The sequence below is a fragment of the Zonotrichia albicollis genome, chromosome 7, assembly GCF_047830755.1.
Source record: "Zonotrichia albicollis isolate bZonAlb1 chromosome 7, bZonAlb1.hap1, whole genome shotgun sequence".
NCBI classification, from domain to species: domain Eukaryota; kingdom Metazoa; phylum Chordata; class Aves; order Passeriformes; family Passerellidae; genus Zonotrichia; species Zonotrichia albicollis.
The window spans coordinates 11,449,353-11,473,988 of record NC_133825.1 but is presented as its reverse complement, the minus strand read 5'-3'; the positions used below and the strand labels follow the sequence as shown (position 1 = coordinate 11,473,988).

The following is a 24,636-nucleotide window of genomic DNA, read 5'->3' as shown; positions in this document are numbered from 1 at the left end:
AACCCCTCCCTGGCGCTGCTGCTTCCCCTGCAGCCCCTGGCCCTCACCTGCAGCAGCTCCTGGGCAGCCCAGCGCCGCTCCTCGTCCGGCTCCAGGCTGCACTCGAGGCAGTCCCGCAGCAGAGCCGACAGGCGCCGGGGCTGCTGCAGCTGCGGGCTCCCGTTCTGCCGGATCCGAGCGCGAGCCTGCAGGGAAAGCAAACTCAGCGCTCTGCCAGCTCCCTTCACACCCACACGGGCTCACATCCACCCCGGGGCCTCAGCCCCAGCTCCAGGGGCACTTTCCTCCCTGCCACAGATGCTGCTCACGGCTCATTTTGCTATGCCAGCCAAAAAACCCAAACCCTGGGGCTGCCACAGCCACTGCAACATCCAAATGATCTCGCCTTGAGAGCCAGTTTCATTGGCTGACTGTGTCAATAGGAACCTCCATCAGAAATAGCACATTTTGCTTCTCCAAATATGGACACCAGCTTTACAGGCCATTTTCCAGAGTCAGTGTTGTCTGGAGGATTCTTACATCAAGTGCATCTCTGCAATGCCACTGACACTCAAGCAAATGCATTCCTGCTGCTCCATCCCAGAAACTGCCAGGCAAGAAACAGGATGTTCGTGATGCTGAAAGGTCAGGCTTGGTGACACAGAGAAAGTAGCTTGGACTAGGAAAGAAATACTTTAGACTATGGGGATGTTAAACCATCATCTTTATGTTTTCAACAAGTTTCCCAGTGACAAGAATCAGAGGGAAATCATCTCACAAAACCTCTTTTAGAAACTCCTGCAGAAAACTTGTTCGGTTTGGGGCTGGGATGTGGGGTTGGTGTGGAGTTTTCTTGCAAGGTAACATTAGACCTGATGCACTTGCTTCACATTTTCAGGTCATCGTCACAGCCAGAAGAGCTGCAACAACATAAATCCCAAAGCACATTGTTGCTGGAGATTGCATAATCTTCGTCTGTGTAGAGGCACAAGTCCTCTGGGAATTCCCTTCCCATGTGCAGAAACCTCCAGCTGCTGCTCCCAGTGCAGCGTCCCCCTGTGCTCACAGGCCTCTGCAGCCCCTGCAGAATTTGCCTCTTCCCATGGCCGCCGTTTCCCTGAAGTAAGGAGGTTCTCCTTCCACCATCCCGATGGTCACAGTGCCAAAGGCCCAGATGTCCACCTTGGGGCCATAAGGAGATCTGGTCACAACTTCTGGGGCCATCCAGCGAGCAGTGCCCACCATGGAGCTGCGCTGGTCCTGCTCAGGGCTGAGCTGAGCGCAGAGGGCAAAATCAGCTGAGGACAGAAACAAACCCTGTCAAAGGCAGCTGGAATGAGGAAACCAAGCACCAAGATTCCCCATGCTCAGTCTGAGAGTGCAGTAGTGAAGTCAGCTGGAAAAGCCCTCAGGGCTGTAGCCAAGGAAAGATGGAACTGGACCCTGCAAGAAACCCTCAGCTTTCATGCAGTGGCTTTTACTGATTCCCTGACAGAGCCATCCATGCCCAGGAGGATGTTGGAGCTCTTCAGATCCCTGTGGATGACCCGCTCTGAATGGAGGAAATCCAGGCCCTGCAGACACTGAGAGAGAACAAGAAACACCAGGGCAAAAACCAATGGCCGGAATATATCACACAAGAAAGGACAGTCCAGAATTGTGCCAGCAGCGGCTTTGCTGTGACAGGCCAGGAGTGCAGTGCACACAAGCTCCAGGCAAACGGTTCAAGGCAAAGCTGAGAACAGCAAATCAAATCCAAAACAGACAGAGAGTACCACAACAGCAGGAGAGAGAACAAGAACAGAGCAGAAGTGCAGTGATGCTGGCAGGCCGTTCACTGCAGAGGCTCTTTCTTCTCCAGCTCACACAAACAACACAGAAAGAAAGCCCTGAGCATGGAGCCACTCCTGTTCTCACGCCCTGTTTGGAAGGACCATCGTGTCCCAGCCATAGAGTGACAAGCAGGATCCCTCACCTCCCGACTGACAGCTGCCATCTCTCCTTCAGCCATGCGTGTCTGTCTGACAACGTCCTGCAAAGTTCCTCCATCCATATATTCCATCACCAGCCAGAGATCTCCATCAACAAGGAAGCTGGAAGAGGAAAGCAATGGCATGGAGATGAGCATGCAGAGCTCAATTCCCCCATGGAAAAGCCTGGAGTGGAGTTTTGTTTCCAGGTCAATTGTCAGTGAGGACAGAATCAGATGGAGAGACATTCCTGCCAGGCTGCACAGCCCTTGGAATCTGCACAGTCTAAAGGAGAAGGAGACACCTGTGAGAAAGAAGAGGCCTTAGATGGCAAGCAGCTGAAAAATGCAGTTTAGCAACAGCCCAGATCAATGTGGAACCACAACCCTTGGCCCCAGCTGGTTCAGCTCCTGAACTCATCAGTTCCACCATTCCCTGCAGAACAAGGCAACACAACTGCCAGGGTTATCCAGGGGAGGAGGCTGTGCAGCACTTGGGACAAAAGCAGCCAGAAAACCTTTCAGAAAGTCCCTTCAGAAACAGGCAAGGCCAGTGAAAACTGGGCAAATGAGGCATTTCTAGACACAAGAACCTGATCTTCCTGGCAACTGTAGCAATGGAAAAGGGCTGGGAAGAAGAAGCCAAGGGAAATAATTTCTGCTGTGGTTTATCAGCACTTGTTAGAAGACACAGCAAATGGGGAGGAACTTGAAGGAAAAACCAAAGCAAAGCAACAAAAGCACTTGGAGGGAGTGAACTGCCAGGCTGTTGTTTTGGGAAGATGTGGCTGGGTCAGGCATTTTCCAAACAGGCTACAGACTCCGGATGCCAGGAAAGGTTAACGCAGGGCCCGGGCACGGGATAAGAGCTGAAGCACTCACCTGTCCAAAGAGTTGACAATGTTGGGGTTCTTCTTGTCCTTCAGGAGCAGGATCTCATTCACAGCTCGTTCCCTGTTCTGCCCTCTGAGACTCATTTTCTTGATGGCCACCTGAAGGGACATTGCAGCCCTTTAACTGCAGGAGTCTGTGGCAGGAGGCCACAGCAAACACGGAGCGAGTCTTTTTGGAGCGACGGAGCCGGGCTGGACCCAACTACCTTGGGATGGGACAGCAGAGCTCAGCAAGGGCCATTCCCACAGCCCATTGCTCTGCCAGCTGGGGGCTGCTTACAGGACACATGCCAGAGACATTTGGCCTTGCAAGCTCTGCAGAAATGGTCCCTCAGCTGTCAGCCTCAAAGGTCTAACAACATTCTCTGCACCTACAGTCTTCTCTAATGGCCTCAACACTATTATTATTATTATTATTATTATTATTATTATTATTATTATTATTATTATTATTATTATTATTAATAATAATAATAATAATAATAATAGTAATAATATTACTGTAACACATTTTGCAAGCAGGAGGTAATTCTGGTTCTGTGAAAACAGAGTAAAACAGCCAGGAACCCTTTAGCAATTCTATGGGATTTGGTCATGATTTCAGATCCAACTGCTCTGTTTGGGATTGCACAACAAAGCAGACACACACACTCATTGCTCAGGTGATCCCTGTCACAGGCTGTCACTGACACCAGACCCAAACACAACTGCAGGATTTAGGAGAGAGCTTTGCTCTGGACATCCATCTTCTCATTTCTCTCCGTCTCCCTCTGTGAACAGCTGAAGTTGGACTAATACCCCAAACTGAGCCCAAGCAGGACCTCTCCCTAAATAGGCCTTGAGGTTCCCTCTGAAGATGAAAGGCAGGATGGAAAAACAGCTAAACAATATTCCTGTCTGAAGATCCTGTTCTGGGATGAAGAATAATGGGGCCTCAGTCTCCAGCAGCTGATGCATTCACACTTTTAGATATGAAGACCAAGCCAGGGTGTCCTGCTCTGACAGACACCGCTGCCCTCCTTGCATTCCTTGGGCACTTGAGAAGGACCAAGTCTGTCCCAGCTGTGCTCTGCAGGCTGACACTGCTCTGCCTGCAGAGGAGCAGCCTGGGCAGGAAAGCTCTGCTGGCCCCCAGAGCTGCAGCCACAGCTCCCAGCAGAGGGGAAAGCCCTGCAGAGCTGCCGGCCGTGCTGGGCGTGTTGGCACTGACCTCTCCTCCAGTGGCCCTGTCGAGTCCTTTAGAAACGGCTCCAAAAGCCCTGGAGACAAAAGAGCAGAGAAGAAAGAAGCAGCGCTTTAGGCCCTGGCAGTGAAAGCCAGCCCAGACAGGAGATCTCTGCTGCCTGCAGCGTTCACAAACACCTGGGTGCAACGACCCTTCCAAGAGCAGCACAGCAGCCACCAGCCCTCTGCCATGCAAGGTGTGCAAGAGAAAACTGAGACCCAACACGAAGGAATTGGGCTGGAGCAAATCCCAATAGTCCACACTGAATTGCTTTAGGTCAAAACCTGAGGTGAGAAATGGGTGTCTAAAGAACTGGAAAAGAATGCATTTCATCCTTTTCCATTTTCTGCCTCAGACCTGCAGGTTCCACAAGGGCCCTGCCATCAGGCAGGTGATGCATTTTCCCTCAGAGTGCATCAGCTCTGTGTCTGTTACTGAATGTATGGGGTCTGCTACCTGTGCTAGAGTACAGCACTTATTAGTTCATCTCTGGTTTCTTTTTCTAAACCATTAGGTTGATAATCCTGACCAGTGGATATTTTTTGAAGGAAAATATTTGAAAGAAATCTTCTTGAGAACTGTTTTCTGACAGTCACCAGATGGTGAGTTGCTCTTTTAGGCAATCCAGTTCCAGGGACAGAAGATCTTCCAGGTCCTGCTCCTTGCTGCAGGCAGGACACTGCCAGCCTCAGGGGCCTTTGACGGCGCCTTCTGACCACAGTTATCAATTCTGATCAGGACTGAGAGACAGCAGGGTGGTAGCCCAGAGTCTGAAGCTGCGAGTGTCCCGAGTGTGGGAAGAGCTTCGTGCGCTGCTCCAGCTCCATCCCCCATGGGAGGATCCGCGCTGGATGATCCCCAGTGACCCCCGTTGGGCAGAGCCCTGGTGACCCCTGTTCTGGGTGATCCGTGTTGGGCAGGAGGGTGTTGGGAGATTTCTTTCCCTTCTCCTTGTGCTGCTGTGATTTGGTTAGTAATAAATTCCCTCCGTGTGCCCAGGCCGGGTCTGTTGTGTCCGTGCTGGATTTGCTGAGGGACCTCTCCCGGTCCTTGTCCCCACGCAGGAATCCTCGGTTCCATTTTAAGTCCCTGTGCGGCTGCGGGGGGCAGGGACAGAGCGGCTCTGGGGGTGCCTGGCATCGGGCCAGCATCACTGCTCGCCACGAGCTGCCCTGAGATGCCGCGCACCTGGGCACGCATTGCTGGGCTCACCTGAACTCCCACCTGCCCAGCGCCCCAAGGTTCCCCCTGTCCAAAAAACCCCCAGCTCGGGGCTGCAGCGTCCCGGAAAAGCTTCAGCCAATGGGAGCGCAGGCAGGCGGCAATGCAGCCAATGAGAGGTCGGGACGTTGGATTGCCTCATCGGTTGCCGGGCAGAGCCCGTGGCCGATCGCTGCCCAGAAGCGGCGGCAGCCAATGAGAGCGCGCGGCGCTGCCGAGCCCGCCCTGCTCCGGACTGGCGCTCCCAGCGCAGCGCGGCTGCTTTGGGGCTGCTGCTCCCTGCCCGGCCCCGGCCATGGGGCGAGGGGCGGCAGCTGGGGCCCTGCTGGTGGCACTGGTGGTGCTGGGAGCCCCCCCGGCTGCGGGTGCGGAGCTCTCGGGTGAGCGGGGGGCGGAAGGGGCTGGGACAGGGGGGGAGAAGGGGGAAAAGGGGGCGAAGGGGGAGCCCGGAATGAGGAGGAGGAGAAGGGGACCCCCAAAGGAAAAGCGGGAGGGGCTGACGGGTGGGGGGAGGGGAGGGAGGGGTAGGAGAGGGTGGGGAAAGGGGGGAAAAGGCGAGGGGGGAGCCCAAAACTGAACTGAGGGGGCTGGAGATTGAGGGATTTGTGGGAAAATGGGGAAATGGGACCCCAAAAGTGATTTGGGAGCGGCCGAAGGTGGGCGGGGAGCGGATGTGAAAGAGGAAATGGGGAAAGGGCGGCAAAGAGGAAGCGGTAGCGCGGGCAGGAGGGTCCCATGGCGGCCGTGGGGCACAGGGGGTGCGGAGTGGGGATCCAGGGTGGCCCTCGGAGCGCTGGGGGCGTCCTGGGGACAGCCCCGGATCTGTGTTCTGCACTCACAGGGGTGTTCCAGGAGATGAGAAAGAGAGAGTGTCACTTCATTAATGGTTAATGGTACGGAGAAGGTGAGGTTTGTGAGGAGGTACATCTACAACCGGAAGCAGTACATGATGTTCGACAGCGACGTGGGGGTGTTCGTGGGGGACACCCCCTATGGGGAGACACAGGCTCGGTGCTGCAACGGAATCCCGGAAATACTGGAGGATAATCGGGCTGCGGTGGACACGTTCTGCCGGGCCGGCTACGAGCTTGCTGCCCCGTTCCTCACGGGGCACCGAGGTGAGCGCGGGGCAGAGCGTGTCCCCTCGGGCCCTGCCCTGCCAATGACCCTGGAGCGCCTCAAAACGTCTCTGAGAATCAGCCCAGAGCCCTCAGCCCTCCTTCGGAACAACCCCGGGGCCTCCTGTCCCACCCAGTGACCCCCGTGGCTCTCCCAGTCCGTCCCAGTCCATCCCTGTGCCTGCCCGGCGTGTCCATCCCGGTTGTCCGTGTAGCCGGCTCCTTTTAGCCAATGAAAGGGCGTCTCACTGATGACTCATCGGTTGCCATGCAGAGTCCCTGGCGCTGAAATCCCGAAGGCCCCGCGCTGGACTCGGCCTCCCAGTGCCGCGCACTTCGTTCCCAATTAATTCCAGGGCCACCAAAATCCCTCCGAGTGCCATCCTAGTCGCTCTCAGTACTTCCAAAGTCCCTGCCTCCTCTTCTCGGCCTATTCCCAATCCATTCCAAATTAATTCCCAGTTCATTCTCCGTTCAAGCGCAGACGTCCAACATCCGTCCCAGTGTGCCCCACCATGTCCCGTCTCTCTCAGTGCCACCCCAATCGCTCCCAGTCCCTCCCTTGCCCATTCCCAGTCCCTCTCCAGCCAAACCCAGCCCTCTCCTCGCTCTCTCCCAGTGCCCCCCAACGTGTCCATCTCGCTGGTGTCCCCCTCGAGCTCCCAGCCCGGCCCCGGCCGCCTGCTCTGCTCCGTGATGGATTTCTACCCTGCTGCCATCCAGGTGAGGTGGTTCCAGGGCCAGCAGGGGCTCTCGGAGCACGTGGTGGCCACCGACGTGGTCCCCAACGGGGACTGGACCTACCAGCTGCTGGTGCTGCTGGAACCACCCCCCCCCCCGGCGCGGGCTCAGCTACAGCTGCCAGGTGGAGCACGTCAGCCTGGAGCAGCCCCTGAGGCGGCACTGGGGTACGGGGGAGCCCCTGGGGGCGCTGGCAGAGCCACTGGGCTGTGCTGGGAGCCACTGGGAGGGAGCTGGAGAGAGCCGGGCTGGGACTGGGAGAGGGGCTGGGGGCTGGGCAAGGGCTGGGAAGGGGTTTGGGGGATGCTGGGGAGGGTGGGATGGGGTTGAAGGGCGCGCTGGATGTGACTGGGAGGGAGTTTGGGGGTACTGGGTGTGACTGGGAGGGAGTTTGGGGGCGCTGGGTGCAAAGGGCAGGGGATTTGGAGGATGCTGGATGCGAGTGGGAGGGACTGGAATGAGCCTGGACGGGGCGCTCGGAGCGCCTTGGTGTGTCGGTGAGAGGTTTTGGGGGTGCTGACCCCTGCGGAACCCCCAGAAATGCCGCCGGACGCTGCCCGCATCAAGATATTGATGGGGATTGGGGGCTTCGTCTTGGGTTTCGTCTTCCTGGCGCTGGGGCTCGGCTTCTCCCTGCGCAAGAAGGTCAGGGCGGGTGCCGGGGGTGGCGTCCCCGCCGTGGCGGAGCGTGTGCGCTCCCGCCGGGGCCCCAGCCCGGTGTCACCCCCTTTTCTCTGCCCACAGAGCTCCTGAGCCGGCGGCGGCCGCAGCCCCTCCCCGTGGGCTCGGGCCCGGCCGGGACCCCCCGCTCCGTCCCCGCTCCGTTGATTTTGGGGGGGTCCCGTGTCCCCCCAGCCCCGCTGGCGCTCTGCCCCCGCCCAGTGCCTGCTCCCAGTGCTCCCAATAAAGCTTCCCAGTTGGACCCGGGGCCGTTTATGGGGGGACGATGGGACGGATTTGGGCAAAGGGAGGGGGACAAAGGGTGGGGGCTGGGCCCGGGGGGAGGGGTCGCTGCCCGCGGATGCCGCAGTGCCCGGTGCGGAACGAGCTCCGTGCGCCGCTCCATCTCCATCCCCCGTGGGAGGATCCACGCTGGATATTCCCGGGTGACCCCCATGGTCAGAGTCCCCGTGTTGGGAACACACCTGGCTGGGGGTTCCACATCTTCCTGGCCCCCCCGTGGACACCTCGATGAAGGCCGAGGGATCCCCGCTACTTTTCTTGTTTCTGCTCCTCTCCTCATCTCTCCCACCTCTTCCTCCCACCTCTCCTCTCCCGGTTCAATCGCTCCTCCCGCTCCTCCTCCCGCCTCCTTCCCCTCTTCTCTCTCACATCCTCCATCCCTTCCTCAATGGTGTCTTGACGGGTCTAGTTCCATCTTTCCTTTCCTTGGCTACCGCCCTGAGGGCTTTTCCAGCTGACTTCACTACTGCACTCTCAGACAGCGTGGGGAATCTTGGTGCTTGGTTTCCTCATTCCAGCTGCCTTTGACAGGGTTTGTTTCTGTCCTCAGCTGATTTACCCTCTGCACTCAGCTCAGCCCTGAGCAGGAGCAGCGCAGCTCCATGGTGGGCACTGCTCACTGGATGGCCCCAGAAATTGTGACCAGATCTCCTTATGGCCCCAAGGTGGACATCTGGGCCTTTGGCACTGTGACCATCGGGATGGTGGAAGGAGAACCTCCTTACTTCAGGGAAACGGCGGCCATGGGAAGAGGCAAATTCTGCAGGGGCTGCAGAGGCCTGTGAGCACAGGGGGACGCTGCACTGGGAACAGCAGCTGGAGGTTTCTGCACATGGGAAGGGAATTCCCAGAGGACTCCAGCCCCAACACAGAAGAATATTCCTCAGTCTCCACCAACAATTTGCTTTGGGATGTATGTTGTTGGAGCTCATCTGGCTGTGACGATGACCTGAAAATGTGAAGCAAGTGCATCAGGTCTAATGTTATCTTGCAAGAAAACCCCACACCAACCCTACATCCTGCCCCCAAACCCAACAAGATTTCTGCAGGAGTTTCTAAAAGAGGTTTTGCAAGATGATTTCCCCCCTGATTCTTCTCACTGGGAAACTTCTTGAGAACATGAAGATGATTGTTTATCTTCCTCATAGTCTAACGTATTTCTTTCCTAGTCCAAGCTACTTTCTCTGTGTCACCAAGCCTGAGTTTTCAGCATCACAAACCTCCTGGCCCTTGCCTGGCAGTTTCTGGGATGGGGCATCAGGAATGCATTTACCTGAGCGTCAGTGGCACTGCAGAGATGCACTTGATGTAAGAATCCTCCAGACAACACTGACTCTGGAAAATGGCCTGTAAAGCTGGTGTCCACATTTGGAGAAGCAAAATGTGTTATTTCTGATGGAGGTTCCTACTAACAGAGTCAGCCAATGCAACTGGCTCTCAAGGCGAGATCATTTGGATGTTGCAGTGGCTGTGGCAGCCCCAGGGTTTGGGTTCTTTGGCTGGCATAGCAAAATGAGCTGTGAGCAGCATCTGTGGCAGGGAGGAAAGTGCCCCTGGAGCTGGGGCTGAGGCCCGGGGTGGATGTGAGCCCGTGTGGGTGTGAAGGGAGCTGGCAGAGCGCTGAGTTTGCTTTCCCTGCAGGCTCGCGCTCGGATCCGGCAGAACGGGAGCCCGCAGCTGCAGCAGCCCCGGCGCCTGTCGGCTCTGCTGCGGGACTGCCTCGAGTGCAGCCTGGAGGCGGACGAGGAGCTGCGCTGGGCTGCCCAGGAGCTGCTGCAGGTGAGGGCCAGGGGCTGCAGGGGAAGCAGCAGCGCCAGGGAGGGGTTTTCTTGTGGGGCCCCCTCCGACAGTCTCCAGTCTGGCTGCGTTCCACACGCAGAGCAAGCAGAATCCTCGCCTGCTGTGGCTGGGCAGGCTCCTTGGGAGCTCATCTGGGCCTGGTGCCCCACAGCGAGCAGGGACATCTTCAAGCAGCTCAGGGGGCCCAGAGCCCTGCCTGACCTGAGCTTGGATGTTTCCAGGGAGGAGGCACCTCCCACATCTCTGGGCACCTTCTGTCAGTGTTTCCCCACTCTGCTGGTTAAAAAATTCTTCCTTAGATCTAATCTGAGCCGGCTTCCCTCTCCTGAGTTTCAAACCATGTCCCTTTGTCCTGTTGCTACAGAGCCTGTGAGGAACTTGACTCTGGAAAGTAACAGTTTATTTCTTTCCTTTTTATCCTTTGGGCAGCACTCATTTTTATCATCAGCCAAGCCTCTCTCCAGCCTGAACCCTCTGATCACTGCAGCAAAGCAACTGAGGGAGCAGCGGAGGAGATGAAGCCCTTGAGGACAGCTTTCGGTTATAGTAGTCAGGACAACTAGTTAGTTATGGTAGTTAGCACTGGTAGTTTATGGTAGTTAGGACAGCCTGTTTGTTATGGCAGTTGTTTGAATAAAAACTCTCTTAACCCTCCACTGCCTTGCCGTGTCCCTTCCTCCTCCCGCTGTGCTTCAGCTGCCCGGAGCAATGTGAGGGGAGAGCGGGCCCAGCCTGGCCCAGAGCTGAGCCCCAGCAGAGCCCTGGCAGAGCCCAGAGCAGCCTCGGCACCTGCAGAGTCAGCCTGGAAGGAGGCGCTTGGAGCCTCCTCGGCTGCACCCGGCTCTTGGTTACAAACTGGGTGTGCTGGAAAATGCCACCGGCTCTGCATGAGGGCAGAAGGGGCCCGGGGAAGGCCCAAGTGCTCCATGCAAGGGAAAAACCTGCCCTGGCTCTGTTATAAATAACTGGGTAGTGTTGGCTTTTGCTATTATGTATTGACTTCTGCAAAGTATTCTTAATCACAACAATTTTGATAGAGTACAGTTTGTAATCACTTTTAACTTCTTTTGCTCTAGTAAAATTTGTCAGCTTTTTGTGGCCAATGCCCTGGCCCCTGTGTAGCTCATATCCTCAGAACATCATTTATGAATGATATTTTAGTTTGTGGAGAGTGTGAAAAACATACCTTATAATTTTGGCTTTTGCAGAATATTAAAGTGGATGCCATGTGTTGTGCATTATAATGTTAACTTTTGCAAAAGTAGCTGTAGTTGTGAAATAATAATTAATGCTTTTATTTTTCTAAATACCTGACAATAACACTTCAGAGATATTTGTGAAATAGCTAATGTTCATTTCAAGTACTTGTGGAAATAGCTAAAACTGTCTGCATGGTCAGATAACATTTCAGGAAGGTATGTGATGAGGAGCCCTGCCACTGACCCTTCCACTGTCAAGAACTGTCACCTGCTGAAACCACAGAACAGGGGCCCTTGTGAGGCAGTGACACACAACCCTCAAAACAGCAATCCATGATTCCTGCACGTGCTCTAAAATGGCGAGTTGGGGGTCAACCCAACCTAAAGAATTCCTGGAACATGTAAACAAGTTCAAATAAATGTTTGAATATGTATAGCCATTATGAATATGTATTTGAACAATACAATGGGAAAACTGGACAAGAAGAGTTGCTGTGGTTAACCGGTGTGCCTCTGGCCATCGCCAAGCACCCAGTGCTGTTACTGGTTTGTCCCTTATTATTCCTTATTAAACTTCCAAAAATTGTAAAGAGTGAGGCTCATTTCTCACAAAACCCAAGGTGCACACCCCTTGTTCTTCCCCCAAAGCCAGGATTTGTCAATCCTAAACTTTGGATAGACAGAGGAGGAGGAGGCTGCGAGGAAAAGGAAGATGCACTGCTGTGGAGGCCCATGGCAGTCTCAATCTCCCACCCGTGGGGGACTGGTCCCCAATAAGAAGAGTAGATTTCAAGGTTATGGTGAGAAGCTTGCTTCTCCCATACATCTTTGCAGGCACATGCTGATTTATGGAAAGTTATGTTACCCCATTTGCCCGTTGGCCTAATTACCCTAGTTCACCCCCTATTACCCATCCCTCGTTAGTCCCTAGAATGGTCTCCCTCTCTGTCCCTTCATTGGCCCTAATTTACTGCAGTCCTCTGCCCCTGTTTCCCTATTAGCTGACCTGACCCTTAACCTCTCCTTTGCACCCTTTTCCCCCATATCCATTGGACCCTGACCCTCAGCTCCACCCTCACTACTCCATATAAAAACCCCCTGTGCCCTCAGCTTGCACCCTGTCTTTGTCCCTGGGCCGTGCTCAGATCTGTGCCCTGTTCCTGTACCAATAAACCCAGTTTGCTGCAGATCATACCCAGACCCATCCTGCCGACTTTGTCAGCTTTATAAAGCAGCCGTGAGCTTCGGGCTCCGGAGTGCCGGACGCTCCAAGGGCCTCGGCAGCGCCAGGACCCTCCAGGCTGGGACAGCCAGGCAGGGCAGGAGGAATCACTGCCCCTTTCCCCTCTCTGCTGCTCCATCTCCCAGCCCAGCATCGCTGCAGGACAGCCTCACTGCCAACCCCGTCCTGCCAGGGATGGACTGGGGGGATCTCCTTCCCCTTCCCTCTGCCATGGAGGCAAATCCCATCTTCTCCTTGTGCACCCTCCTTCCTCTCTTCATTCTGTCCTACATCCATCCACGTTCCTTTCCCATCTCCTTCCTCCCTTGTTTTTCTTCTTTCTTCCTCTCCTCCTGCCTTTTCCTTTGCCCTTCTCCCTGTCTCTTCCTCTCCTTGTCCTTCCTCCCCCAGGCACTGAGCTGCGGACAGAGACAAGGGAGAACAAATCCCTGTGACAGAACCTCGTGGAAGAGGCCATTTGGAATGGCTCCATGGCACAGGAATCCAATGGGGAGGAAAAGCCCCAGAGATTCCACACGAGGAGGGGCTGCAAACCCAGCCTGGGGAGCTGTGAGGAGGTAAAACCCTCCCTGTGCTGGGAAGGGTTTGGGGAATGTGAGAAGAGCTTCAGGCAGGGCTCACCCTGTTCTTGGTGCCTCCAAATACGCCAGTGCCAGATGCAGAGATCCACAGGGCTGCAGAGATCCCCCTGCAGATCCATGGGGATGCAGAGATCCCCCTGCAGCCCCCGGAGCAGCCATGCTGAGCACGGCAATGCCTGAGAGAAGGCTGTGACCCCATGGCCAGAGGGCCCCGCTGGAGCAGCCTGTCCCGGTAGGACTGACCCCGGGGCACAGTGACCCACGCTGCAGCACTTGGAGGGGACTGTGCCCCGTGGGATGGACTCGGCTTGGAGAAGTTCCTGGAGAAGTCTCCGGTGGGAGAGAGCCCAGGGTGCAGCAGGGGAGCGACTCCTGTCCCTGAGCAGAGGGAGAAGCCCCGGGGCATGAACTGAGCCCGGCCCCATTCCCTGTCTGCGGCACTGCCGGGGTAGGAGGTGCAGCTGGAAGGAGGGAGGCGTGGGGGAAAGCTGGATTTAAGGCACTTTACTTTACTTCTCATTATCCTGCTCTGAGTTTTGGGAGTTTTTGCCAGAAATCTCTCCCCTCCCCCACTCATCCACAGGGGTTTGAGGCGGTTTTCTCTTTTTGGGGGGAAATCAAAGCGATGCCATGATGCTCCTAATTAGGGGGCAGGAGAAGTGAGGCTCCAGGGCTTCCCGCTGAGCCGGAGCCGCCGGAGCCACCGGAGCCGCAGTGCCGGGAAAGCGGCGGCGGGAGCTGCGGAGAAGTTTGTTTGTGTTTTCAGCTCAATCCCCTCGGGCCCGGGCCCGTTCCAGGGCTGTTCCTCAGCTCCGGCTCTGCCCTCACGCAGGCCGGGAGGCCTGGAGAGCGCGGGGCGGGGCTGTGCCGTGTGCAGAGCCCGCCCCTGGCTGTGATTGGGCGATGGTGCCGTCAGTCGTGGTTGTGGCGCGCTGATTGGTGGGAGCGGGGCGGAGCAGGGCCCCGGTGGCGGGCTGAGGCCGGCCGTGCCTGGACAGCGGAGCCATTGTCAGAGCGTTTGTGCAGGCCCGTGAGCGGCGGCAGCGGCCCGAGCGCGGTGAGGCGGCGGCGGAGCTCGGAGGCGGCCGCAGCGCAGGTGGGAGCCACGCTGGGTTGTGCGGGGGCTCGGGGCTGGCTGCGGGCCTCGGGGACGGCAGGGGGCTCGGGCGGGTTCGTTGTGTCGTGTCCGGCCCGTGTTGCCGCTGGCGTGAGGGCGCTGCGGGAGCGGCTGCCCGCGGTCTCCTTGCGGCCGCTGCCTCGGCAGGAGCCGCTGCCGGAGCAGCGCTGGCTCGGCCCGGTTGCTGTGGCTGGGACAGAGGGGCTGCCCCGTGCCCGGGGCTGTGCGGGGAATTCCCGTGGCCGGAGGTTTCTGTGCCCAGAGGAGCCAGAGGAGTCCTGTAAAAGTGACTTTATTGCTGAGCAGAGAGAGACGCCGTGGGGCATTTGCCATGCGCTCTCTGCCATTGTTGTAGTTCGCAGCCTCCTTTTTGTCCTCATTTTCCCGGCCTCATCTCCCTCTCCCTTTGCCCACTGGCTGAGGTGCTTGGAAGGTTCAGACCTCCCGATCCGCCAAGTGCATGTCCTCGTTAATGTGCACCCCCACGTTTGTAAAACAGCCGATATTCATGGCTCTGTAAAATCCTTGTTCTTCTGGAAGTTCAGGAATTTAGCGGGACTTTCTGTGAGCAGCAATCCATGTTAATTAGTAACATTTATTGAAGCTGGTGGTTTCGCCCATTACTTCCTTATCTACGAGTCCCTGGCCCCTCGCTCAGCTGCTGAATGAGCTGCACTCTCAAGGTGTGGAGCATGGTGAAAAGCTGCGAGTTGCTGTAGCACATCAGAGGAGAAACAGCATTCGTTTAACCCTTGGTCTGCCAGGGAGCCACAAAACCGTGTGCCATTCCCATGCTTTGCACGTTTGCACTGGTAAATGAGCTGGGGTTTTTTTTCCGTTGTGTTTTTTTTTCCTCCCCTTTTCCTTTGTCATCTATTTGCCAAGACCAGTTTGAGTAATTTAATTTTCCACAAACTCCTCCTTTTTCTGCTAACAGATGGTCTGATCCCATCCCGTGGTTAAGGAGTGTGTTCCTCATTTCAGTGGGTTGGTCAGCAGGAAGGTCAGGAGCTGGAGCTGTCTGGTTGGTTATTATTGCAAGGGCAGCTTGTAATCTAATGATGCCATTGAAATGAGAAATGGGTTCTGTGCCTCCTGATATGAATTGGTTTGGGTTCCCAGGGGCTGGCCCATGGTGTTGTAGGATTTGTTCTCCTGGTCAATTTTGGTTCTGGTTCTGGCCAGTTTTCTTCTGCTGGCCATTTTTGGCCACTCTCTCCAGCCAGGGCTGCATCAATTGACTGCTTTTCTGTAATTAAATCATCAAATCCTTGGATTCCCAACTGATTTCCCTGAATTTTTGGTAACAAAAAACACCCAGTGCTCTAATATACCCTGTAAACACAGACAGTGCCAGCACATGTTGGAGTGGGCAGAGGGCTGATTCCCCCCATTTATTTATAGTGAAGTTTTCCCAACATTCTCCATTTGCTGTTTCCCTTTGCAGCTTCACCCGTTTGTGTTGCAGGGTCAGATATCCTCCCCCTGGGCTCTGCCTTGAGCTGTGCAAATTCCATCAGTGCCAGCAGGCAGAGCTTGGGGTGAGGGGCAGAGGGAATCAGCCCAATTCCTGCCCCAGGCAAGAGACCCAGGTACATTGTCCACACTTTGCCCAGCAGTGTTCATTTGCATTTCTAAAGCTCCTCTGCAGGCTGCCTGGAATGAAGCTTCCCTTCCTGCTGCTGGGCAATGTTGATGTTTTGTTGCTGGTCGTTATCTCTGTGGGTGTCTTGTGCTGTTCCCAGTCTGTTCAGGTGTTAAACTCATCTCCATTGAGTGGTGTAACATCCCTTAAATAAAATCTTTAAAATTCCTTTCCCCAAGGCTAAGACAAACCAAGCCTGAGCAGAGAAATAAGGTTTAAAAGAACCGAAATCGGTACATTTGGCAGCAGTGCAATGGCAGGCAGCCCAGAGTGTGGGTGTGAGTGAGCCCCAGAGTGGAATTGTGCCCTGGTGTTCCCCAGCAGCTGTGGCAGTGCAGGCCCAGGCAGCGCTGAAGCTGCAGCAGTGGCAGCAAGGCTTGGCCCCAGTGGCTGGAGATGGCAGAGGAGGGTGGCCAGGATTGCAGAGGATTCCAGGGGAGGATCTGTGGGCAGGCGCAGGGGCTTGGCCCGCTGTGGAGCCCTGGCTGCTGCTGCGTTGCCTTCAGGGCAGGCTCAGGGGCGGCCTCCCATCCTCCTGCTGCAGGCGGGAAGTGCAAATCTCCGGGGCTTCAGAGCCCTTGAGGCCAGGCTGAGGGGTCCCCCTGTGTTGAGCTGTGCTGGCGGCTGTTTGTGGCCTCAGGGACACTTGGCATGGGCCCCTTGGCCACCAGTGGTGCTGCTTTGCACTCGTTAGGCAGGAGCTGATGTCCTGGCTGGGTGTTGGCAGCAGCAAAGTGCCAGGGCAGGCTGTGTGCCAGCCCAGCTTGCTGTGGGAGAATGTGCCTTGATATCTGCTCCAGTGGTTGCTGAAGCAGTGAGAATTGCTTTTGCCCCCGTGTTAGGTGCCATGGTGTCAGCAGAAGATATTGAAGCCTTCCTGCTCAGGGCATTTCAGTGCCAGGCTCTCACAAGCACCCAGAGCTGGGCGGGTTGAGCTGAGCATGGGGCGGTGACCTGGGCTGTGTCTGATTCCCCTTCCTTAATAACAGCCTGTCTTGTAGCTCTTTTCCCTTCTGCTGCCCTTGCAGAGCCATCCACAAACACATTTTCTCCCTCAGGCCAGGGAATGTCCCATCATCGATCTGTCCCAGCCTGGGTCTGGAGCTCTGTCCCTTGAGTGCAGTCCTGAGTTCCTTGCCAGCCCCTCTCCAGGCTGTTCAAACAGGAGGCTGGGTTAAACCCTTGCCCTGTCCTCAGTTCTGAATCCTCCTGTGCCATTGAACAAGTTTCATACTGTAATAATCGAGCCCTGCTCATCCAAGTAGAGGCTTTTTGGTTGTCAGATCTTTAACTTGATGCCAGACTTGAACTGTAGGAGATCCTATATAGAGTTGAATATTTTAGCACAAGAATTCCTTTGGCAAGACCCTGTTTAACATCCACCTATAATTCAAATTCTTTTTCTCTGTCTGGAAGGCCCAGGCCAGCTGCCTCAGTTAATCTTTATTTTAACACTTCAAAATTCTGTGTTTCCTTCTCTTGTCCATCCATCCAGTTTGTTGACTGGCAGGATAGGAGTGTTGTAGGGAGACATCCTTGGCTCCAAAAGCCCTGCCTTTAACGGGGGCTCAATACCAGGCTGTGAGCCCTTCCTTCCCTCTCTTGGAACAGGGTATTGGTTTTGGAAACCACCTGTCCTGGTTGTTTTAAAGGAATTTGTAGAGGCTCCATATCTAATTTTCCCTATTTCCCTGGCACTGCCCCGCTCTGGGGTTCACTTCAGCATAGGCCTTGTCAATCTTTTCACTCAGAGGTAGAAAACAACTAGCCTCTGTATCCCCTTTTACAGTATTAAAATCCAGCTCACAAATTCCTTCCTAGTTAATTACAACCACAGGAGGAAGAAAAAGCAATTCATTTAATTCAAACCGATCCACCACAGCATCTAATAATGGTTGAACGAATCATATCTGCTCATCTTTCCCACTCATTCCCTTAAAAATTAAAACATTCCTTTACTAATTTCCCCCTTTAGGTCTAAGATTAGAGTGGATTGAGAGGCCCCTGTGTCCATCAGAAAATGCCTCCTCTGAATGCAGACCCACCCTGAATGTTCTCAAGGGCTGCAGTGTGGAGGGTCCCTGGTGTGATGGGAGCTGTGACAGCCCTGCCAATCCATGTCCATCAACGGGTGGACTTGCTGGTGCTGAGGGTGCTGCTGTCTGTGCTTGCAGTGTCCTTGTGCCCTGCAGCTGGAGCCCTGGTTCCTTGCCAGGGGCTGTTTGGGTGGGCTCTCCCCTGCCGAGGAGGGCAATGCCTCTGCCAGGTGCTTGTGGCCGAGCCCTGCCCTGGGTGCTGGGGCCCCCTTGGGCGCTGGGGTTGATCCCTCAGGGGCTGTAGGAACTGTGCCCTGGCCTTTGCCTTCAGCTTGGCCTTTTGCTGCTCCCTTCTTGCACTCACCTGCTGTGCCTTTGTGCCCAAGTGCTGCAGGGCCTTCTTGTGCCCCTCCTGCAGCCCCCTCAGTGCCTGTGGGTGCTTGTCTTGCTTTACAAGAGAGGTGTCTGCTCGGGAAGGCAGAAAAAGCCTCTCTTGGAATGGAGAATGCAAATCCCCTCCCTCTTAGTTTTTAGATTAGTGAAACCAAAGGGCTCTCAGGCAAAGATATGGGAATAGGAATACCAGTTCTTTACTAGTGTGTATAATAAAGCAAACAAACAGCAACAGCTGCGGCACGGACAGCAAACAGAGCCCGGAGCCAGTCCCGGCCTTTGGGCTGCGGCGCTTTCCCCTTGGGTGCAGTTCTGGGCACGGCCGGCAGGGGCGCTGGTGGCTCCTGCGGGGCGGGGCAGCGCATCCCTCCCATGGGAACCTCTCTGAACGGAAATAGAGCAATCCCTTCATCTGACTCTTTCACTTTTTTACCTTCTATGGCCTTTCTCCCGTGTTTTGAGAAAGAATTTGGAGAGGGCTGCCTTTAAACTGAGCTCCTAGTGTTTGGATAAGGTGCTTCCTCTAGAGAGAGAGAGAGTTTCCCTGAACAGCCGGAGCTGTGGTTACCACGGGGATGTAACTCAGAGCAGGGCGGGGTCAGGGGAGGATATCCCGCCGAGGCTCGGTGGGAGTGTGGGCAGGGTCTGCCGCCGGAATCGACAGAGGGGGATCTTCCCGTGGAGCCCGAGGCGGAGCGTGGGCAGTCCCCCCATGGCTGATGGCGGCTGATCCGGCAGGTCCCGGCAGAGCAAAGGCAGGTGGGAGAGCCCGGCAGCAGCGGCGGTGCCCAGCGCAGGTGGCACGGGCAGGGCAGCCGGAGATGGGATGGCTGGGACCCCCTCTGGGTGCGGTGGGCGCGGTGACCTCGGAGGAGGCGGCAGGACAGAGCAACCCCAATCTTGCCCAGCATGGGCGGCAGAGCGGCCGCGGGCCCGGCAGTGGGAGCAGGGCACACAAATTGAGCGACAGCGCCGGGGCGGGTGGAGCTGCCCTGGGCAGTGAGGCCGCAGCTGGGATGGAAAGCGGGGCAGGCGGAGCTGAGGCGGGCAGCGAGCCGGGACCCGGGACAGGCGCCTCGGCCGCGAACGCAGGGGGCAAGACCTGCAGAGGATCCCACTCCCTTTCTGATTTTTCCTCTTATTCCCTTCCCTTTCATTTCCCTTTTTATTTTCTTGTTTTTTCTCGGTTCTTTGTGATACTTCAAAGATTTTTATTCTTCTAAAATCCTCTGTCTAATATATGGCATATTCTCTTCTATATTAAATGGGATTTTTTACAAATAAATCCAGAGCCTAACAAATCTAAACTTATGCTTGGATACTTCGAAATGGTCAATGAGCTACCTCATGACCTCTAATATTGTTTTCCTCTTCACCTTTTTATTTATCGTATTGTAAATTAAGCATCTTTCAGTTACTTCCTATGCAACTCCCAAAATGCCAGTGCACCCATAGTTCCTTAAAAAATTATCGCGCAAAGCTTGAGTACCCCAGTGGGTATTCTGATGCATGTCTTCTAGTATTTTCTTAGAAGCACTTTTTATTAAGAAATTGTCTTCTGTCAAGAAGTTTCCATTTCCCTGATTTATCTTGTTCCCTTCCTGTTTTTTTAAATTCTTTTTTCTCCTCTTCCGTAAACTTTGGAATTTCCATTTTTTCATAGTTTGGTATTTAATGTTAACATAACTCTTTCAGCTCCATTTTCTGCTGCATCCTTAGCTTTGTGATGTTCCCCCAGTTTTCCCAGTTTGCCTCTCCTTTGGCCCGGGCCGGGTTCCCCCCACCCGCAGCGGCTGGAGCAGCCGAGAGCCCCGCGCTGCCCATCCCGACCTGTCCCGGCTCCATCCCCGCTCCTCCCACGGCTGCGAGGGCTGCGGGAAGGGGGCACCGAGGGTGTGGCTGCTGCTGGGGGAGGAGGAGGAGGGAGGGAAGGGCAGGGATGGAGGGGGAGGAGGAAGTGGGATTAGGGAGGAGGAGCAGGGGGAGGGATGGAAGAGGAGGAGTGGAAGGAAGAGGAAGAGGAGGGACAAAGGCAGATGGAGGCTGAGCTGAGGGAACCACGCCATCGATCCCTGCGTGAATTCGCAGCCCCCACCTGTGGGATCATCGCCCCCCCATCACACTGGTGAGCGAGGAGGGGGAGCTTGGCCCGGATATCCCGGGGGTCCCTGCATTTTTGGGGATGTTTGGAGAATGAAGCAGTCCAAGGCTGAGCAGAAAAGGCCCCTTGGGGGGACACCGGGAGGTGCCGGTGGCGGCTGCCGGCAGAGGCAGCCTGGAGGAGCAGAGCCCTGTGTCCGCCAGGAGCCCAAAGTGGGGAGCCCAGAGAGGGGGGAGCGCCGCCATTGGCGGGAGCCTCAAGAGCCTGGAGAGGGGCAGGGGAGACTCCTTGGAGCCGCTGCAGCCCCGAGCAGAGAATGAGGGGAGAAGGGAGCCCGGGAGCCCAAACAGCCCCGGCATCCCAAAATGGGGAGAGCGAAGCGGGGGGAGCTTTTGGCATTGCTGGGACTGCCAGCAGCCTGGGCAGGGCGGGCACCGAGGAGAAGGGGGACCCCCAATCCAAGCGTGACCCCCAACAGCTGGGACAGGGGGAGCCCCCGAACACCAGAGAGGAGGGACCAGGGACGAGGAACTCCTGGGAGGCTTTTTCAGGGCTGAATCTGGGTGTTTGGGAAGTTTTTCTGGAGCTCAGGTGGCCAGTGATTCTAGAGATGGACTCGGGCACAGGGACCTTCAAACTCAATGTGTGTTGGGGAAGATGAAACAGGAAAGCCTTATAAATATGATTGTCTGGCAAAAGACTTTGAGAATATAGAAAGTGTAAGGAAGATTGAAATGAAAGCAAGCTTTGAGATACATCAGTTAGTGAACAACCGGAAAACAATGGTATGGCCCGACTGAAGGTAATCCCCTTTTCATGAAAAAATTCGCTCTTCTTGCAGACAGATCCAAGGGTCAGAGCAGACCCTACTGGCTCAGCAGAAAGGATCCAAAGAGGAGTTTTTAGGGTTTAAAATGTAACACAGTATGGTGATGTAATGACTTTTACAGGCTGAATGTAAATGCTATAGGATTTGTATTGTGTACTAGTCTGCTAAGTGAGAAATAGAATATTCAACACAGAAGAAAATTTATTGTATTGTAACGGGAACCTTACTCTCTTACGCTCTTCTCCTCTTACTCTGTTACCCTCTCACCCTCTCTACCCCACTCTTCTCTCGGGCCTGCTCCGAGCTGTGCCTGGCAGCTGCAAGCAGGGCCCTGCACCCAGGCCCTTTGCAATAAACCACAAGTTCCACGCCCTGGCTGCAGAGCTCTCTCGTCTCCGTCCGTCCTGACCATCCTACCCCCCGACACTCCTACAAATGCTCTCATCCCTTGTTTTCCCCAAACCAGGATTGCCCATTGCCAACCCCAGGGAGGCTGCGAGGAAGAGGAAGATGCCCCGGGACACTGAGGCAGGTGAGGAGGAAGTCAGTGCCCCTTTCCCCTCTGTGCTGCTCCATCTCCCAGCCCAGCACGGCCCTGGCTGCAGCTCAGCCCTGGGGGATCTCCTTGCCCTTGCCTGTGGCACGGAGGCAAATCCCATCCTGTCCTTGTCCTTCCTCCCCCAGAGCAGGAGCTGAGCATGGAGAGCAGGGAGGACAAATGCCCGCGGCAGAACCTGGTGGCAGAGGCCGTTTTGAGCGGCTCCATGGCACAGGAAGCCAACGGGGAGGAAAAGCCCCGGAGATACCGCACGAGGAGGGGCTGCAAACGCAGCCAGCGGGGATCTGAGGGGGAAAGAGCCAGCCTGGGCCGGGAAGGCGTCCAGAGATGGAGCCAGAGCTCGGAGCTGGTGCTCCATGAGCAGCTCCATGGTGGGGAGAAGCCCCACACGTGCATGGAGTGTGGGAAGAGCTTCAGGTGGAACTCCAAACTGATTGTGCACCAGAGGATCCATACTGGGGAACGGCCCTACGAGTGTGGGGAGTGTGGGAAGAGCTTCAGGTGGAACTCCCACCTGATCAGGCACCAGAAGATCCACACTGGGGAGAAGCCCTATGAATGTGGAGAGTGTGGGAAGAGCTTCAGCCAGAGCTACAACCTGATCACGCACCAGAGGACCCACACTGGAGAAAGGCCGTACAAGTGTTCCGAGTGTGGGATGTGCTTCCGCCAGAGCTCCAGCCTGATGGTGCACCAGAGGACACACAGAGAGGAGAGGTCCTATGAGTGTTCCAAGTGTGGGAAGGGGTTTAAGACCAGCTCCAATCTCCTCCAGCACTATCGGATTCACAGAGAGGAGAGGCCCTTCCAATGCCCCGACTGCGGGAAAGGATTCAGGCAAAACTCCCACCTCATCACCCACCAGCTCATCCACACTGGGGAGAGGCCCTATGAGTGTGATAAATGCAGGAAGAGGTTTCCGACCAGCTCCCATCTCCTCCGGCACTATTGGATTCACAGAGAGGAGAGGCCCTTCCGCTGCCCCGACTGCGGGAAGGGATTCAAGCTCAACTCCCACCTCGTCACCCACCGGCGCATCCACACTGGGGAGAGGCCCTACGAGTGTCCCCAGTGTGGGAAGAGCTTCTGCAGCAGCTCTGCCTTGACCCAACACCAACGGAGGCACCGCTAAGGGAAGCCCTGCGAGTGCCCCGAGTGTGGGCAGAGCTTCGTGCGCTGCTCCAGCTCCATCCCCCACTGGAGGAGGCACTTTGGGCACAGCCCTGGTCACTGACATTCCCTGTGATCCATGTTGGGAACACACCTAGCTGCTTCGCCTTTTGGTTTGGCCTTAATTTTCCTCTGCTTCACCTTCATCCTTTAAAAACACCCCAAACTCGTTTAAATGAAGGAAATTCATCGAATATATCTGAAGTTCCATAATTTCTCAGTTGTTTTAGAGGGACTTTAGGATTTTGGGATGCGTTCTGTGTGGAGTGCTGCTGTTGCTAAGAGTCAGGAATTTGATCTCACCCTCCTTATGATGCTAAGAACTCCTCCCCTGACCCAAACCCCAACTCCACCCTTGGGATACCCTGTAAAAATTCCATGGCCCTGCCTTTCACCTGCCTTTCAGAGTTAAGAAATAGATTCCCAAAGGATCAGCCCTATTCTCACTGTATTCCAAGAGGATGAACTGGTTTCACTGGATTCCCGGAGGATTCTGACTCTTTCACTGTTTTTTTTTTTGGTTGTACTACTGCATTTGTATTTTTAATTCTTCTTAATAAAGAACTGTTATTTCTATTCCCATATCTTTGCCTGAGAGCTCATTAATTTCAAAAGTATTTAATATTTTTATAGTATATTATTATTATTTTTATTACTACTACTACTAATAATAGTAGTAGTAAAAGCAAGGGAGTTTACATTTTCTATTTCAGTGGAGGCTCCTGAAATGGGGAGACACCCCCAAGGATGGGCCGTGTAAGATAGTTCCTAAAATATGTAAATTAGTTTATGGATATGCATGAGGGTCTATGGATATACAAGAGGCTGATGTAATGAAAACCATACTAATTAGGGGTGTCCCCGAAAATAACTAGGGGAGTCTTGGTGGCCATAACAACTTTTGCTCAATTGTCCTTGTCTCCCATGACATCAGCCTGTTGCATATTTATCGACTTTTTGCATATCCATAAAGTACTTTACATATTCCAGGAACAAAATTGCCTTCATCCTGTTTGGGGGGGTCCCACCTCCCTCCCAGCTCAATTTGGGATCTCACATCCACCTCCCAGCTCAGTTTTGGGATCCCATCCCTCTCCCACCTCAATTTGGGGGTCCCATCTCCCTCCCAGCTCAATTTTGGTCTCCCACCCCCCTCTTTTCCCCACTCTCCCCTTTCCGATCGTTCCCCCAATCCCCTCCCCATTGTTTGGTTTTAGGGGCTTCAGGCCCCTCCTTCTCCGATTTGGTGTCCCGACCCCGTTTTGCATTAATTTGGGGTACCCAGCCCCTCCCCAGGGTCACCTTCCCCCCCTTCACCAAATTCCGCTCCTCGGAACTGATGAGTCATCAGCGAGACGCGCTCTGATTGGCTGGAAATTACCCCGTGCTGTCTGTGATTGTTTACCGCAGTGAGAGGCCTTGGTCTGTGGCTGGCAAGTTATGAGTCAGAGTCTGGCCGGGCGCTGATTGGCTGAAAATCGCTGGGCGGGGCCAGTGCTCTGAATTTGTGCCCAGCAAGTGGAACGTCATCAGTGCCGCGCGTTTTGATTGCTCGGGATCTGGTTTGGGGTGAAGACGGGATGAACTGGGCTTTATTTGGGGTTTATTTGGGGTTATTTATGGACTATTTAGGGTTTATCTTGGTTTTTACTTGGTTTATTTCTGTTGTTTTGGGGTTATTTGGAATTATTTGGGTGTATTTAGAAGTATTTGTGTTTGCTTGGGATTATTTGGGTTTATGTGGGTTTATTTGGAATCATTTGGGGTTCTTGGGGTTTATGTTGGTGTATATGGGGTTTTTTTAGGTGTACTTGATATCATTTGGGGATTTTTGGGTTTAGGTTGACATTTTTT

The 24,636-nt window shown here is 54.9% G+C and overlaps 3 protein-coding genes and 1 pseudogene across 3 annotated transcripts in view; 3 read left to right on the top strand and 1 right to left on the bottom strand.

Annotated features, from left to right (window-relative positions):
* Window positions 1-1,434: 1,434 nt before the first annotated feature.
* LOC141729631 (serine/threonine-protein kinase PAK 3-like) lies at window positions 1,435-3,032 on the bottom strand. The gene is made up of 3 exons (XM_074544345.1): window positions 2,831-3,032; window positions 1,955-2,072; window positions 1,435-1,562 (listed from the first exon to the last, which is right to left on the bottom strand). The coding sequence occupies exons 1-3, from the start codon at window positions 2,950-2,952 to the stop codon at window positions 1,443-1,445; spliced, it is 360 nt and encodes a 119-aa protein (XP_074400446.1). The 5' UTR covers window positions 2,953-3,032; the 3' UTR covers window positions 1,435-1,442.
* Window positions 3,033-5,503: 2,471 nt separating this feature from the next.
* Window positions 5,504-11,681, top strand: LOC141729629 (H-2 class II histocompatibility antigen, I-E beta chain-like; annotated as a pseudogene).
* Window positions 11,682-13,882: 2,201 nt separating this feature from the next.
* Window positions 13,883-24,636, top strand: part of LOC141729628 (uncharacterized) — a 30,655-nt gene continuing 19,901 nt past the window's right edge. The window contains exon 1 of the mRNA XM_074544340.1: window positions 13,883-14,028. The gene's annotated coding sequence lies outside the window, so the exon portion shown is untranslated. The remainder of the gene's footprint in view (window positions 14,029-24,636) is intronic.
* Window positions 18,535-23,309, top strand: LOC141729622 (uncharacterized). The gene is made up of 3 exons (XM_074544331.1): window positions 18,535-18,882; window positions 21,520-21,585; window positions 21,738-23,309. The coding sequence occupies exons 1-3, from the start codon at window positions 18,843-18,845 to the stop codon at window positions 22,742-22,744; spliced, it is 1,113 nt and encodes a 370-aa protein (XP_074400432.1). The 5' UTR covers window positions 18,535-18,842; the 3' UTR covers window positions 22,745-23,309.

What these genes read in the sequence shown, in the direction of transcription:
- LOC141729631 (XM_074544345.1), bottom strand. Translation starts at nt 2,952, where the DNA reads ATGTCCCTTCAGGTGGCCATCAAGAAAATGAGTCTCAGAGGGCAGAAC. An exon ending in ATTGTCAACTCTTTGGACAG is followed by an intron (nt 2,073 to 2,830) that starts GTGAGTGCTTCA and finishes TTCCTCTTCCAG; the next exon opens with CTTCCTTGTTGATGGAGATC. An exon ending in TGGCAGCTGTCAGTCGGGAG is followed by an intron (nt 1,563 to 1,954) that starts GTGAGGGATCCT and finishes GTTCTCTCTCAG; the next exon opens with TGTCTGCAGGGCCTGGATTT.
- LOC141729622 (XM_074544331.1), top strand. Translation starts at nt 18,843, where the DNA reads ATGGCGGCTGATCCGGCAGGTCCCGGCAGAGCAAAGGCAG. An exon ending in TCCCGGCAGAGCAAAGGCAG is followed by an intron (nt 18,883 to 21,519) that starts GTGGGAGAGCCC and finishes TCCCCAAACCAG; the next exon opens with GATTGCCCATTGCCAACCCC. An exon ending in GCCCCGGGACACTGAGGCAG is followed by an intron (nt 21,586 to 21,737) that starts GTGAGGAGGAAG and finishes TTCCTCCCCCAG; the next exon opens with AGCAGGAGCTGAGCATGGAG.